General features: G+C 46.4%; 1 protein-coding gene across 3 annotated transcripts in view; it reads right to left on the bottom strand.

Moving 5' to 3' along the window:
• Nucleotides 1-16,755, bottom strand: part of osbpl1a (oxysterol binding protein-like 1A) — a 250,691-nt gene that overhangs the window by 149,752 nt on the left and 84,184 nt on the right. For all 3 annotated transcript variants that reach the window (XM_041190183.1, XM_041190185.1, XM_041190184.1), the window contains exons 14-15: nt 7,467-7,548; nt 2,811-2,917 (exon numbers count right to left, since the gene is read on the bottom strand). In XM_041190183.1, the coding sequence (XP_041046117.1) occupies nt 2,811-2,917; nt 7,467-7,548 (189 nt within the window). The remainder of the gene's footprint in view (nt 1-2,810; nt 2,918-7,466; nt 7,549-16,755) is intronic.

The raw sequence follows: 16,755 nt of genomic DNA, 5'->3' as shown, positions 1-16,755 counted from the left end.
AGAGGGGAGAGAGGGGAGAGAGGGGAGAGAGGGGAGAGAGGGGAGAGAGGGGAGAGAGGGGAGAGAGGGGAGAGAGGGGAGAGAGGGGAGAGAGGGGAGAGAGGGGAGAGAGGGGAGAGAGGGGAGAGAGGGGAGAGAGGGGAGAGAGGGGAGAGAGGGGAGAGAGGGGAGAGAGGGGAGAGAGGGGAGAGAGGGGAGAGGGGGGGGGGAGAGGGGGAAGGGGGAGAGGGGAGAGGGGAGAGGGGAGAGGGGGAGAGGGGGAGAGGGGAGAGGGGAGAGGGGGGAGAGGGGGGAGAGGGGGGAGAGGGGGGAGGGGGGAGAGGGGGGAGAGGGGGGGAGGGGAGAGGGGGGAGAGGGGGGGAGGGGGGAGAGGGGGAGAGGGGGAGGGGAGAGGGGGGAAGAGGGGAGAGGAGAGAGGGGAGAGGGGAGAGGGGAGAGGGGAGAGGGGAGAGGGGAGAGGGGGGAAGAGGGGAGAGGGAGAGGGGAGAGGGGAGGGGGGAGATGGGAGAGGGAGAGGGGGAGAGGGGGAGAGGGGAGAGGAGAGAGGAGAGTGGAGAGAGGGGGAGAGGCGAGAGGGGGAGAGGAGAGAGGGGGAGGGGGAGAGGGGGAGAGGGGAGAGGGGGAAGGGGAGAGGGGGAGGGGGAGAGGGGGAAGAGGGGAGAGGGGAGAGGGGAGAGGGGAGAGGGGGAAGGGGGAGAGGGGGAAGGGGGAGAGGGGGAGGGGGAGAGGGGGGAAGAGGGGAGAGGGGAGAGGGGAGAGGGAGAGGGGAGAGGGGAGAGGGGAGAGGGGAGAGAGGGAGAGAGGGAGAGGGGGGAGGGGGGAGAGGGGGAGGGGGAGAGGGGGAGAGGGGAGAGGGGAAGGGGGAGAGGGGGAGGGGGAGAGGGGAGAGGGGAGAGGGGGGAGAGGGGAGAGGGGAGAGGGGAGAGGGGGAGGGAGAGGGGAGAGGGGGAGAGGGGAGAGGGGAGAGGGGAGAGGGAGAGGGGAGAGGGGAGAGGGGAGAGGGGGAGAGGGGAGAGGGGAGAGGGGGGAGGGGAGAGGGGAGAGGGGAGAGGGGGAGAGGGGAGAGGGGGAGAGGGGGAGGGGAGAGGGGAGAGGGGGAGAGGGGAGAGGGGGAGAGGGGAGAGGGGAGGGGGAGGGGGAGGGGGAGGGGGGAGGGGGAGGGGGAGAGGGGAGAGGGAGAGGGGAGAGGGGGAGGGGAGAGGGGAGAGGGGGAGGGGAGAGGGGAAGGGGGAGAGGAGAGGGGAGAGGGGGAGGGGGAGAGGGGGGAAGAGGGGAGAGGGGGGAGAGGGGAGAGGGGAGAGGGGAGAGGGGGGAGGGGAGAGGGGAGAGGGGAGAGGGGAAAGGGGGGAGGGGAAGGGGGAGAGGAGAGGGGAGAGGGGGAGGGGGAGAGGGGGGAAGAGGGAGAGGGGGGAGAGGGGGAGGGGAGAGGGGAGAGAGGGGGGAGGGTGAGGGAAGGGGAGAGAGAGGGGAGAGGGGAGGGGGAGAGGGGGAAGAGGGGAGAGGGGAGGGGAGAGGGGAGAGGGGGAGGGGGAGAGGGGGGAAGAGGGAAGAGGGGAGAGGGGAAGAGGGGGGAGGGGAGAGGGGGAGGGGGGTTTGCTGAAGTCCCACCACGGAGCTGAGAGGAGCAATTAAAAAGCAAAAAAAAAAAAATCACACTGAGCCACATAAAGTGATATCAGGATATTATGTGTCAGTGTCAGGATAAGGGGTCAGCCATTGAGGACTGGGTTGAGGAGAAATTCCTTCAGAGAGCGATGATTCTGTGGAATTCTTTAACCCAGAGAGCTGCAGGTGTTCAACTGTTGAATATATCCAAGCCTGAGATCGATGGATTTTGGGAAATTCAGGGATATGGGCTAGCCATATAAATAATGTGGCTACAGGAGAAGTCAGAGGCTGGGAACTCTGTATATAATTTAGAATAACTCACCTCCTGACTCCCCAAAGTCTGTCCACCATCTACAAAGTACAAGTCAAGAGTGCGATGGAATACTCCCCACTTGCCTGGATGAGTGCAGCTCCCACAACACTCAAGAAGCTTGACACCATCCAGGACAAAGCAGCCCACTTGATTGGCACCACATCCACAAACATTCACTCCCTCCACCACCGACGCACAGTAGCAGCAGTGTGCGTACCATCTACAAATACATTGCAAAAACTCACCAGGGCTCCTTCGACAGCACCTTCCAAACCCACGGCCACTGCCATCTAGAAGGACAAGGACAGCAGACACATGGGGAACACCACCACCTGCAAGTTCCCCTCCAAGTCACTCACCATCCTGACTTGGAAATATATTGGCCATTCCTTCACTGTCGCTGGGTCAAAATCCTGGAACTCCCTCCCTAACAGCACTGTGGGTGTACCTACACCACAGGGACTGCAGCGGCTCAAGAAGGCAGCTCACCACCACCTTCTCAAGGGGCAACTAGGGATGGGCACTAAATGCTGTCCCAGCCAGCGATACCCGCATCCCGTGAATGATTAAAACCAATGGGGTTAGTGCGGCAAGGTGCAGCTGATGTAACAAATCATCCAGGATCCTATGGAATGATGGTGCAGGTTTGAAACTTTTATGACTCTTTGGATGAAGGCATTTCTCTGAATTCCCTTTAGCTGAAAAGGAAAAGGATGGCAGGACTATGGGAATGGTGCAAGATGGAAATGGGACAAAGCTTCCAAAGAGCCGGCACAGGCACAGTGGGCCGAATAGCCTCCCTCTATGCTGTATGACTCTATAAAAGGTAAAGAGTGTTGCTTAACAGTTCATCACAAGATAAATTAGATACAACATGAATAATACAAACCGCTTCTTGTTTTGAGATGAATAGAACACAGTTGCTGAGTGTAATACATGCGATTCTGGATGATTCAGCTACATCTTTCACCTTCTGTAACACACGTGGTGGTAATCCTGCAGCAAACCAACAAAGGTTAAAAAATTATTCCGTGAATGCTGACATCCAATGCAACTGTACTCAGCTTTGTTATCCAACAAAATTTGCATTTACATAGTGCCTCTAGCAATGATGTAACAAGCTTATCATAACTTCCCTATCTTCATACTCTATTCCCCTATTTATAAAGCCCAGAATACTGTATGCTTTATTCATCGCACTTTCAACCTACCCTGCCACCTTCAATGACTTGTGCATATTAACACCCTGGTCCCTCTGCTCCTGTACCCACCCAAGAGCTGTACCATTTTATATTATGTCTCCATGTTCTTCCTGCCAAAATGAAGCACTTCACATTTCTCCGCATTGAATTTCATCTGCCACCTATCCACCCATTCCACTGACCTATCTGTGCCCTTTTGAAGTTCTACACTATCCTCCTCATAGATTATAACATTTCCAAGTTTTGTGTCAACTGCAAACTTTGAAATTGTGCCCTGTAAACCAAGGTCTAGGTCATTAATATATATCAAGAAGAGCTAGATTTCCAACACTGACATCTGGGGAACTCCACAACAAATCTTCTTCCAGCTTGAGAAGCAACCATTCACCACTACTCCATGTTTCCTGTCACTCAGCCAATTTTGTATCTATGTTGTTCCTGTCCCTTTTATACCATGAGCTACAACTTTACTCACAAGCCTGTTTGTGGCACTGTATCAAATGCCTTTTGGAAATCCATATACACCACATCAACAGCACTGCCCTCATCAACCCTCTGTGTTACCTCTTCAAAAAACTCAAGCAGGTTAATTAAACGCAATTTGCCTTTAAGAGATCCATGCTGGCTTTCCTTAATTAACCCACATTTGTCTGAGTGGCTATTAATTTTGTCCTGAATTATGGTTTCTAGACGTTTCCGCACTACCAAGGTTAAACTGACTGGCCTGTAGTTGCTGGGCTTATCTTTACACCCTTTATTTTGAACAAAGGTGTAATATTTGCAATTCTCCAGTTCTCTGGCACCACCCCTGAGTCTAAGGAAGACTGGAAAATTCTGGCCAGTGCCTCTGTATTTTCCAGGCTCACCTCCCACCAGTAGCCTTGGATGCATCTTATTCTGTCCCAGTGCTTTATCCACTTGAAGCACAGGCATCCTATCTGATACCTCCTCATCATCGACCAATTGTCATGAATTTATTAATGTATATAATATTAGAAAATATTTTTCTTTTAAAATAGAGGTTTAGTCTGTGGTTGTGTCTTATTTGGATTAAAGCCAGCTAGTCTGGGTGCTTTGATGGGTACTAGTTTTGAGATGTAAGAGAGATAGCGTGCATTTGCATTTTTCGAATAGAGCATTCAAGAAATGGGGTGAAAACTACACCTAGCTAGCAGAGACCAAGCAATATGTTTATATTGCTAATAAAGTTGGTACTATGAAAGGGGTTTTATTGTTACAAGAGGTGGAGTTGAAAGAGGCTGGTGATACAATGAGAATTTATATTCAATGAGCGGTGTTGAATATAACTCCAGTAGATTTTTGTGTGCAGGCAGAGGCAATGTAAGATCAAAAGGCAGCTGCAAGCCCCCACAGGAACCAAAGTGAAAAGAACCTCATTTTGAATTTGTAAGGTGAAAATTCTTTGCCTGGTGTTTGGTTAAGTCTATGGGTTGCTGTTGCCTTAATGGAGATTAGTTTGGGAATTTGCTAAAAGTTATGAATCTAGTAATTTGTAGCCATATTCAACTTGTGTAAATAAAATGTTTCAACTAGTTTAATGTAAAACCTCAAGAACAGGTGGTCTGATTCCTGCATTTAGAGTCGCATCTCAAACATTAACACTTAAAATTATAGGTTATGACAGTTGTTTAAATTTTCCCTCTGGGATTTTTAAATAATTCAGCTTTACCAACTGCATTGGTCATAAAACAATCAAGGGTCTGAACTACCGCCTCTTTTACCATGACCTGAGCAGCATCTTTTCCCTTGGAAAGGCAGAAGCAAAGCATTTATTTAATACAATGCCTCTCTGCATAAATTCCCCTTTTAGTCCCTAATCAGCCCCATTCCTCCCTTTTACTATTCATATGCCTATAGAAGGCTTTTGGATTGTCTTTTATGTTGCCTGCCAGTCTCTTCTTATACTCTCTTTTTGCTTCTCCAATTTGCTTTGTCAATTCCCCTTGGCACTTTCTATATTGATCCTGATTCTCAACTACATTATCTACCTGACGCCCGTCATTAGCACCTTTTTCAAAACATGTGGGGTCTGGACAGAGTAGACAGAGAGAAACTATTCCCATTGTCAGAAGGGCTGAGAGCCAGAGGGCACTGATTTAAGGAGATTGGCGAATAAGCTAAAGAGATGATGATATTTTTTATTTATGCAGCAAGTGGTTAGGATATGAATGCACTGAGAGAGTGGTGGAGGCAGGTTTAGTCGTGGGTTTCAAAAAGAGAATTGGATAAGCACCTGATGGGGGAAAATGGTAGGGAAGTGGAACTAGCTGAGCTGCTGTCGCAGAGAGTGAGCACAGGCTCGATGGGCCGAATAGACTCCTTCTGTGCTGTCACTATTGATTCTATGACTTATTCAGTGGGAACAGAAAAAGATTTACCAGGAGAAACATCTTCAATCGAAAATGGAATCCCAGAAGCCCATCAGTGGGAAATAAGCCTGATCGACATTTGAAATTATTAATCCCCAAAAACAGCCTGAGAGATGACAGCGTCAGTTCTAAGTGTCTCCAATGGTGAAGCACGAACAGCATGGGTTGAGCACATGGCTTTGACTTCAAGATTAGTCTGTAATTAGGTTATCCTGCTCCATATTAAAGGAGGATTTCCATTCAGGGGCTTAAGATTTTAGGTCAGTGTTTTAATCCATTTTTAGAACGGCTTCTAACACATTTAAGAAAAATCAAGTGCGAAGGTGGCAGGGCAGGATGGGAAGGGTGTTAAAAATCACCCTGGACCCTAGCATTTATAAATAGGGGCAGAACATGCAAAAAGGCAGCAATTCACGCAAAATGAGATTTTCTTTTTCTTCCCTCACAAAACACAGCGAGCTGTGGCGATCTGGAACGCTCTGCTTGAAAGGGCGGTGGAAGCAGGTTCAATAGCAACGTTCAAAAGGGAGTTGGATAAATACTTGAAAAGGAAAAACAAATTGCAGGGCTATTTGGAAAAAGCAGTGGGGGGAGGGGGTGGCGGTGGGACTAATTGGGTAGCTTTTTTCAAAGAGCCAGCAAAGAGGTGCAATGGCTCAAATGGTGGCCTTCTAAAAGGCTCTGTGATTACCAGCCAGAGGACAGATGCAGGCCATTCATTTCCCAGCATCACCCACTATATTGCTGGACTGCAGAAGGTTTCTGGGTAATCTCCTGCCTCGTTCATCAGGAAGCGGCCTGTACCTATCAGACCCACTTTGTTACCATGTGGCAGGCGGTAAGCACCAGGTGGACCAAATCCACAAGGGAAACTTGGCCAAGCTATCACAATGGTTTTGCAATGTGTACTTATTACGAGAAGGTTTGGGCACTGAATTCAGAAGTAATGAGTCCACTAACAACTTTAGAGACTTTAAAAATTAATTTGAAACATTTATTAACAAAAGAAAATAATTCAAACACATGCATAAGATTACAACTACTTGATATTATAATAAATCCTAATTAACCAGACTCCAAACTAGACACCCCCTTTAAAGCAATAGGCCAAAGTAAATTTTAAATTTAAATAGGTAATCCAGCAAGGTTACCACAGCACCCACTTGACAATGGAATTCCAGAGGCTTTTAACACAACTTTAGTTACAGGAGCAGCACTTTTTCTTTTGAGGGGCTAGGGGCTTTTCCCAAGCCTGTTTCACACGGTGTGCCTTTTCCAGATGTTATATGGCCACCCCCACATAGCCTTCCATCCTCCTTTATATATATTTCTCTCTCATTAATGTGTAAAATCCCATTGATCTACATGTCTTTGGAAATTTACCTTTTCCATAACATAAAATTCTTTCTTGTTGTCAATAATGCCTCTTTCCTTTGGGGAAAAATAAAGGTATAGCTTTGCCGCACTTGGCTTGTTAGTTGTAAACATTGCACCATCTCTTTGAAAATCAAACAACCCCTTCACTCATCTAAAAATAAAAACTTCATTCACACCCTGAGGAACCCTCACCCTAGCTTATCCATCTCCATTTCAAAAGTCCATTTTACATCTAACTCTTTTGATCATTTCAATCTTGTAATCTCAGCGTCTCTGGTCTAATTAAATCAGTCACACTGACAGAACTGTCCACACTCTCACCCATAAGCCTATTATGAAAGATATGATAGCTTCGTGACAACTTTGGGAAGTTGTTAATAATCCTGAGACGGGGAAAATATGAATCTGCTTCCCAAGCCCCTCCACGCTAAAAACCCAAAATTCTATCCAAGAATTTCAATTTCTTATCTCTCCCTTGCCTTGAATTACAATCTGTCAAGATTGTTCTCGAGTGTTAAGAGATATCTACAAAAGAAAAACCTTGTTCAAGCATCACGGCAAAATGCCACCGATTACCTTTTGCAACTCCGGGGCTTTCCACCATGCTTAACAAACTCGCAACTTCTTTCTCAAGCTTCTGCTGACAGGTTTGCAAAGTCTGTTCATCAAAAATGGAAATATGAATATTCCACAGACACAAAACAGATTTACGCTTTGGTTTACATTAATACCTGCTTCACGGGGAGACAGTGGTGTAGCCGTAATGTCACTGGACAAGTAACCCAGAGTTCTGTGGAAGGGTCATGAGGACTCGAAACGTCAACTCTTTTCTTCTCCACCGATGCTGCCAGACCTGCTGAGTTTTTCCAGGTAATTCTGTTTTTGTTTAGTAACCCAGAGACCCAGGCTAATGCACTGGGGACACGGGTTCAAATCCCACCACGGCAGCTGGTGGAATTTAAATTCAACTAATAAAATCTGGAATTGAAAAGCTAGCCTCAGTGATGGTGACCATGAAGCTTCCATCGATGGTTGTAAAAACCCCTCTGGTTCACTAATGCCCTTTAGGGAGGGAAATCTGCCATCCTTACCCGGTCTGGCCTACATGTGGCTCCAGACCCACAGCAACGTGGTTGATTCTTAAATACCCTCTGAAATGGCCAAGCAAGCCGCTCAGTTCAAGGGCAATTAGGGATGGGCAACAAATGCCGGCCCTGCCAGCGAAGCCCACATTCCGTGAAAGAATAAAAAACTTTCACTATTTCAGGACTCTTGTGAAACAACAACAGGAGCGTTCACAGGTGTTCAAATCGTGGCCCTATTGGAGTCAGAGGTTTGGGATGTAAGTCCCACTCTTGGGGTTTGAATACGTTCAGTTCCAGCTCTCAAACTGGTCATGGTAGAATTTGATGGTGCACCACATTCTCTGCGTTAGTGAAAAAAAGAATAACTTTCATTTGCATAGCGCCTTTCATGAACTCCAGACGTCCCACTGTTCTTTGCAACAAGTGTAATCATTGCTCTAATGTAGGAAACACAGCAGCCAAGGTCTCACGAGCAGCAATGTGATAACCACTGGACCATCCGGTATACACAATGCTGGCTGAGGGATAAATATTGACCTGGATACCAGAGGGAACTCCTCCCCCACCCACCGCCCCTCCCCTCCCCCAGCGCTTCTTCACCTGAGGGGGCAGGCGGGGCCTCAGTTTAGTATCTCAAGCAAGACGGCATGCTTCTGACCATGCAGCACTCCCTCAGTGCTGCGCCGCAAGTGTCAGCCTAGATTTTGCGCTCGATTCTCCGGACGGGGACTCGAACACACAACCTTCTGCCAGAGCAGCGGGAATGCCGCTCACTGAACCACGACCGACATGAGTTCAGTAACATCACATAACCACCACGACGCTGGTGACATTGAGCTGCATTACCAAAGGACTATTTTTACAAAACAAAAGCAGAATTACCTGGAAAAACTCAGCAGGTCTGGCAGCATCGGCGGAGAAGAAAAGAGTTAACGTTTCGAGTCCTCAAGACCCTTCAACAGAACTGAGTGAATATTAGAAGAGGGGTGAAATATAAGCTGGTTTAAGGTGGAGGTAGGGGTGGGGGGGAAGAAGTGGGGGGGGTGGTGGTGGGTGGTGTGGTTGTAGGGACAAGCAAGCAGTGATAGGAGCAGATAATCAAAAGATGTCACAGACAAAAGAACAAAGAGTTGTTGAAGGTGGTGATATTATCTAAGAGAATGTGCTAATTAAGAATGGATGACAGGACACACTAGGTACAGCTCTAGTGGGGGTGGGGTGGAAAGACTAGCAGGCCATACAAGATTTAAAAATAATGGAAATAGGTGGGAAAAGAAAAATCTATATAAATTATTGGAAAAAACAAAAGGAAGGGGGAAGAAAGTTATTAGTGGCCCTTCCGAAAGAGATTTGCACTATTCAAGTGTCCAGATCCTATTAAGTAAATAAATATAATGTACAGTCTCTTGGAATGAGAAATACTAAACATTTCTGTGCAAAGGAAGGTTGAGAATCCAGTCCATTGCAAGGGTGAGGTAGGGAGCAGCAGTGCCTTTGATACATACACGTGTTTGCTTTTTATAAACCTTCCTCCCAATTAAACTAAGCAGATAGAGATGCTTTCACAGTGTGGAACTGATAACAGGACATCACCCAACGATCGCCCTAGAATTTATTTTCTTACACTACTCACGGGGAAGACAACCACACCAGCATTCAAACAAAATACCTCGATCTAGTGACGTATCCACATTCAACCTTGAATAAAAATGTTTTAATGTCCTCACTGCAACCCACGGTGTAATAAATAATCCAACTGTGTAAAATTACACAATACTCCCTTTACTATTACACATAATAGAATAATTTACAAGTTTGCCACTGGCTATTTTGATATGATTTTTCTTCTAAAACTCAGAAATATTACAGAGGCAGGTCATTCAGCCCATCAGCTCCGTGCTGGTGTTTCTGCTCCGCAAGAGCCTCCTCCCACCCCATCAACAAATCCCTCCATTCCTTTTCTCCCTCATGTATTCCCCCCCCCTTCAATGTATCTATGCCAGTCGCCTCAACCACTCCCTGGGGTAGCGAGTTCCACATTCTAACCACTCTCTGGGTAAAGAAGTTTCTCCTGAATTCATTAATCGGGCCCAGCCATATTTTTGGGGCACAATATTAATTGGAAACACATAAGGTAAGATCACCTTTCATCGATTTGGGAGCGATAAAACATTTACTGAAAAGACATCACAGTGCAGAATGGAAAGTTGTCTTAGTCTTTTGAGTTGAAATTCTGTGACTGATTAAATCACCCTTAGATGTGCTCTAAATCGAAACAGCGCATCTAAATATGAGAGAGACAGGAGGACACAAGCAGCAGCCTCAGCCGTTCTTGTGGCCTTGGGCACCGTTATTTCAAGGTGACACAGATTAAGTGCTTGCTCTGAATTCAGAGGATTAATTTTGCTATTGCTGGCAAAATAGCAAAGCAGCTCACAGGGCAATGAATTTCTTGCTGCCATACTCACTGTGTGACAGAATCTACAACTTATACACAGACATTCCTTCACACCAGATAGTCCATGGGGATTACACTGTTAGCAAGCATAATGTACAGCTAAGGACTTATAATTGGAACACAGGAGGAGGCCATTCAGCCCCTCGAACCTGCTCAATTAGTTCATGGCCGATCTGTCCCTCAACTCCTTCTACCCTCCTCCCTGCTTCCATATCCCTTAATACTCTTACCCAACAAAAATCTATCATCTCAGCTTTGAAGCTTTCAAATGACACCATCCCCTCTCCACCCACCCCCATCCACCCCAGCCTCAGGACTGTCCTAGAGTCTCCAGGAATTGAAGATCAATCTCCAGGACACAGCTGTGTGCCACCCTGGAGACAAAATCATCGGGACATTAAAAAAAGATTGTTTTTTTGGTGCCATCTTCTTTGATAACTCTCTTTACCAGATATAAAGATGTTGAAATGGGGAGAAAAAAAACTGTTTGGCTGACAGTCAAGCGTCATCCAATTGGGTATTGAGTCTATGTGCTTTCCAGTTGGCGTAGGAGGGCAGTACATCACAAGGATGGATGTGTTGGCCGACTAAGGCTGGAGCGTGGGGGCAAGTCATGTGACGAAACCTCCAGGAATACATTTAATCACAGTTGGCAACCCTAGCCTCAACGGGATTTTGGAGGAGAGAGATTCAGATTTTGACTACCCTTTTGTGTCGTCCCTGAACGGTCTAGGTTTAGCTTCAAAGGCACAGAGTGCAAAAGCAAGGAAGTCCGGCTAAATTCTTATAATTTACTGGTTTGGCCTCAGCTGGGGTATCGTGTTCGGAGGATGTGGAGGGTCTTGGGGAGTGTCCAGAGGAGATTGGCCAGAATGGTTCCAGGGACGAGGGGGTCTCAGTTGTGTAGGGAGGCTGTAGAAACGTGGATTGCCCTCCTTAGAGCAGAGAAGGTCAAGGGAAGATTGGATAAAAGGTGTTCAGATTAATGAGGGGTCTTGACAGCGTAAATACGGAGAAAATGTGGCAGAAGAGTTAGTAACCGGAGGGCACAAATTTTAGGTTAATTGAAAAACGAAAGGGCAAGTTATTATTTTTTTTTTAAAAAAAGCACTGATGTGAGATTATCTGAAATGCACGACCTGCAAACTCATCACTTTATTCTACAATCCATCAGTCAACATCCTTTACATATATATTGGGAAGGACACAAAAACGTTGCTCTCATAAAACTATTGGGTCAACTGTTGACAGTCTTGAAGCAGTCTGTCCCCAGTTAAACACACAGCTGCCAGTGAACACGGAGCTTCCCCACAGTAACTTCCAACATAAAACTCACTGATTTTACAGGCTAGTTTAGCAAATGTTCTTGGGGAATGCCTCGTGTGCGACTACATTCACGCGGCTGGGGTGAAGCAGGAGAACAGTAGTTGTCTACAAGGCAGGCAAAATACAAACTGAGGCAGCTGCAGTCGTCCCAAAGTGGTTTTGCAAACATGTAACAGTCGAGTTGTTGCAGCAATGACAAGACGGGACCGGATTGCCTGGTCTCTTGTAGGTCGTTGGCTCAAACACCAAAACCCCACGTTGTTTCTTGAAGTATCTACCCAGCGGCAGCTGTATTTGCCTGAACAAACACTGCTTTCAATCCCCCACCAGCTGCCTACCAATCATAGTTGAGGCAGGCACTTTCCAAAGCCCTTCATTCCAATGTATATTTTACAGGGTTTTCGAACTGGTACATTCTCATACAGCACTGGAGGGGGTGCAGAGGAGATTCACCAGGATGTTGCCTGGGATGAAACATTTAAGTTATGAAGAGAGGTTGGATAGACTTGGGTTGTTTTTGTTGGAGCAGAGAAGACTGAGGAGCGACCTGATCGAGGTGTACATGATTATGAGGGGCATGGACAGGGTGGATAGGGAGCAGCTGCTCCCCTTAGTTGAAGGGTCAGTCATGAGGGGGCATAAGTTCAAGGTGAGGGGCAGGAGGTTTAGGGGGGGATGTGAGGAAAACCTTATTTACCCAGAGAGTGGTGACGGTCTGGAATGCGCTGCCTGGGAGGGTGGTGGAGGCGGGTTGCCTCACATCCTTTAAGAAGTACCTGGATGAGCACTTTGCCTTGAATGTTGTGATGTGCCATGAGCCAAGTGCTGGTAAATGTGATTTGGTAGGTAAGTAGGTCAGGTGTTTCTCACGTGTCCTTGATGGGCTGAAGGGCCTCTTTTGCACTGTGAGATTCTGTGACAGAAGGAGGCCATTCAGCCCGTGCTGGCTCTTTGAAAGAACAATCCAATTAATCCCACTGCCATTGCTCTTTCCCCATAGCCCTGCAGCTTTTTCCATTCTCTCTCTCTCTCTCTCTCAGTAATTACCCAATTTCCTTTTGAAGATTACCATTGAATCCACTTCCACCACCTTTGAGAGCACCTTCCAGATCATAACGACTTGCTGTGTATTAAAATTAAACTCTCCAGGTTGGTTTAACTTCCTTGTTTTTGTCACTGTTGATAAAGCCCAGGATCTCATGTCTTCTTTTTTCAGAAAACAACTTTCTCAACTTGTGCTGCCACCTTCAAACGTTTGTGTACATGAATCTTCAGGTCTCTCTGTTCCTGCAACCACTTCTAAAATTGCTTATCAAAGGATTGACGTTCACAGAGGTCCAAATATTTGAGGTTAACCTTCACAGACTACGCCTTTGAGCAAACAGAAGCAACGAGGGTTTCCAATGCTGCCGAGGAAGAAACACCAGCATCTTAGAGGGTTCTGGTTGCTGCACTTTTAGGGAGGATGTCAAGGCTTCGGAGAGGGTGCGGATGAGATTTACCGGAATGCTTCCAGGAATGAGGGATTTCAGTTATGCGGAGAGACTGGAGAAGCTGGGATTGTTCTCCTTAGAGCGGAGAGGCTGAAGAGGAGATTTGATATAGGTGTTCAAAATGAAGAAGAGTAAAGAAGGAGAAATTGTGTCCAGTAGCAGAATGGTCAAGAAGCAGAGGGACACAGATTTAAGGACATTGCAAGAGCAGGCATCAGGAAGTTGGCAATATAAAACAAACACACGGTGCGTTGCTGTAATCTGGAATGCACAACCTAAAAGGGAGCAGGCAGCTGATTTTATGTAGGTCTCCAAGCAAAAGGGCAATGGGTGCATGGGACTTGACGCGGTTCAATAACAAAGAATTCGAGGTAATCTCACTGAAATATAACATTCTTAAGGGGCTTGACAGGGTAGATGCTGAGAAGGTGTTTCTCATGGCTGGGGAATCAAGGACACTGGCACAGGATAACAGGTCACCCATTTAAGACTGAGATGAGGAGAAACTTCTTCACTCAGAGGGTTGTGAATCTCTCTAGCCTAGAGAGCTGTGGGTGCTCAGTAATTGAGTACATTCAAATCAACAGATTTTTGGATACCAGGGGGAAAATGGATATGGGGACAGTGCGGTAAGGTGGGGTTGAGGTAGATCAGCCATGATAAGAACAACAGGAGGCCATTTTGCTCCATGAGTTTGCTCTGCCATTCAATAAGATCATGGTTGATCTTTACCCCATATTCACAGAATCACACAGTGCAGAAGAGGCCCTTCAGCCCATCGAGTCTGCACCGACACGTGAGAAACACCTGACCTACCTACCTAATCCCATTTACCAGTACTTGGCCCATAGCCTTGAATGTTATGATGTGCCAAGTGCTCATCCAGGTACTTTTTAAAGGATGTGAGGCAACCCACCTCCACCACCCTCCCAGGCAGCGCATTCCGGACCCTCACCACACTCTGGGTAAAAAGGTTTTTCCTCACATCCCCCGTAAACTCCTGCCCCTCACCTTGAACTTATGCCCCTTTCAAATGACCCTTCAGCTAAGGGGAGCAGCTGCTCCCTATCCACCCTGTCCGTGCCCCTCATAATCTTGTACACCTCGATCAGGTCACCCCTCAGTCTTCCCTGCTCCAACAAAAACAACCCAATTCTATCCAACCTCTCTTCATAACTTAAATGTTTCATCCCAGGCAACATCCTGGTGAATCTCCTCTGCACCCCCTCCAGTGCAATCACATCCTTCCTATAATGTGGCGACCAGAACTGCACACAGTACTCCAGCTGTGGCCTCACCAAGGTTCTATACAACTCCAACATGACCTCCCTGCTTTTGTAATCTATGCCTCGATTGATAAAGGCAAGTGTCCCATATGCCTTTTTCACCACCCCACTAACACGCCCCTCTGCCTTCAGAGATCTATGGACACACACGCCAAGGTCCCTTTGTTCCTCAGAACTTCCTAGCGTCATGCCGTCCATTGAATACTTCCTTGTCAAATTACTCCTTCCAAAGTGTATCACCTCACACTTTTGAGGATTAAATTCCATCTGCCATTTATCTGCCCATTTGACCATCCCGTCTCTATCTTCCTGTAGCCCAAGACATTCAACCTCAATATTAATCACCCAGCCAATCTTTGTGTCATCCGCATACTTACTAATCCTACATATTACATAGAAACATAGAAACTAGGAGCAGGAATAGGCCATTCGGCCCTTCGAGCCTGCTCCGCCATTCATTATGATCATGGCTGATCATCCAACTCAATACCCTGCTCCCGCTTTCTCCCCATCTCCTTTGATCCCTTTTGCCCCAAGAGTTATATCTAACTCCTTCTTGAAAACATACAATGTTTTGTTCTCAACTACTTTCTGTGGTAATGAATTCCATAGGCTCACCACACTCTGGGTGAAGAAATTTCTCCTCATCTCAGTCCTAAATGGTCTACCCCATATCCTCAGACCGTGGCCCCTGGTTCTGGACTCTCCCACCGTCGGGAACATCCTTCCTACATCTACCCTGTCTAGTCCTGTTAGAATTTTATAGGTTTCTATGAGATCCCCCCTTATTCTTCTGAACTCCAGCAAATATAATCCTAACCGATTCAATCTCTCCTCATGTGTCAGTCCCGCCTTCCCAAGAATCAGTTTGGTAAACCTTCACTGCGCTCCCTCTATAGCAAGTACATCCTTCCTCAGATAAGGAGACCAAAACTGCACACAATATTCCAGGTGTGATCTCACCAAGGCCCTGTACAATTGCAGCAAGACATCCCTGCTCCTGTACTTTAATCCTCTCGCTATGAAGGCCAACATACCATTTGCCTTCTTTACCGCCTGCTGCACCTGCATGCTTACCTTCAGCGACTGGTGTACAAGGACACCCAGGTCTCGTTGCACATTCCCCTCTCTCAATTTATAGCCATTCAGATAATAATCTGCCTTCCTGTTTTTGCTACCAAAGTGGATAACCTCACATTTATCCACATTATATTGCATCTGCCATGCATTTGCCCACTCACTCAGCTTGTCCAAATCACACTGAAACATCTCTGCATCCTCCTCACAGCTCACCCTCCCACCAGCTTTGCGTCATCGGCAAATTTGGAGATATTACACTTAGCTCCCTCATCTAAATCATTAATATATATTGTGAATAGCTGGGGTTCCAGCACCAATCCCTGCGGTACCCCACTAGTCACTGCCTACCATTTGGAAAAAGACCCATTTATTCCTACACTTTGTTTCCTGTCTGCCAACCAGTTTTCTATCCATCTCAATACACTACCCCTAATCCCATTCCTTAATATACCTTTGGAGAATAAAAATCTTTCAATCTCAGTTTAAAGTTAACAATTGATCTAGCATCAAGTATTGTTTGTGGAAGAGTTTTCCAAAATTCTACCAGCTGGAAGTGTTTCCTAATTTCACTGCTGAGAGGTCTAAGACAATCAAATTGGCAAGAGTGGTCTAGAAGAGGAGTTTGTAGAAAGTTTTCATGAGAGTTTCCTGGAGCGATGCATGGTCATGGCTGACTAGAGATAAAGTTATCTTCGATCTAACATTGTGTAATGTGGTAGGGTTAATTAGTAATGTCATTGGAAAATATCCAATAGGAAATAATGATCATAACACCACTGAATTCCATGTTAAGTTTCAAAGTGAAATGCTCCAATCACAAACAAGAATCTTAAACTTAAACAAAGCCAATTATCTTGATATGAACTGGCAATGGTTGAATGGGTAACTTGACTAAATGGTACGGCAGTAAATAAAGAATGGGAAACATTTAAAGAAAATATGTTCCATTGTAAAATGAAAACAAATTAAAAAGTATACCAAAAGGGAGAGAGTAGTTAAAGCAAACATTGGTCCCTTATAAGCAGAGACAGGAGAAATTATCATGGGGAATGAGGAAATGGCAGAGATGCTGAACAGATATCTTGTGTCCGTCTTCACAGTAGAAGACACAAGTTCTATACCAGAGATAGAGGGTAA

This window comes from Carcharodon carcharias, chromosome 6, assembly GCF_017639515.1.
Source record: "Carcharodon carcharias isolate sCarCar2 chromosome 6, sCarCar2.pri, whole genome shotgun sequence".
In the NCBI taxonomy this organism is placed as follows: domain Eukaryota; kingdom Metazoa; phylum Chordata; class Chondrichthyes; order Lamniformes; family Lamnidae; genus Carcharodon; species Carcharodon carcharias.
This window is presented reverse-complemented; position numbering and strand designations above follow the sequence as displayed.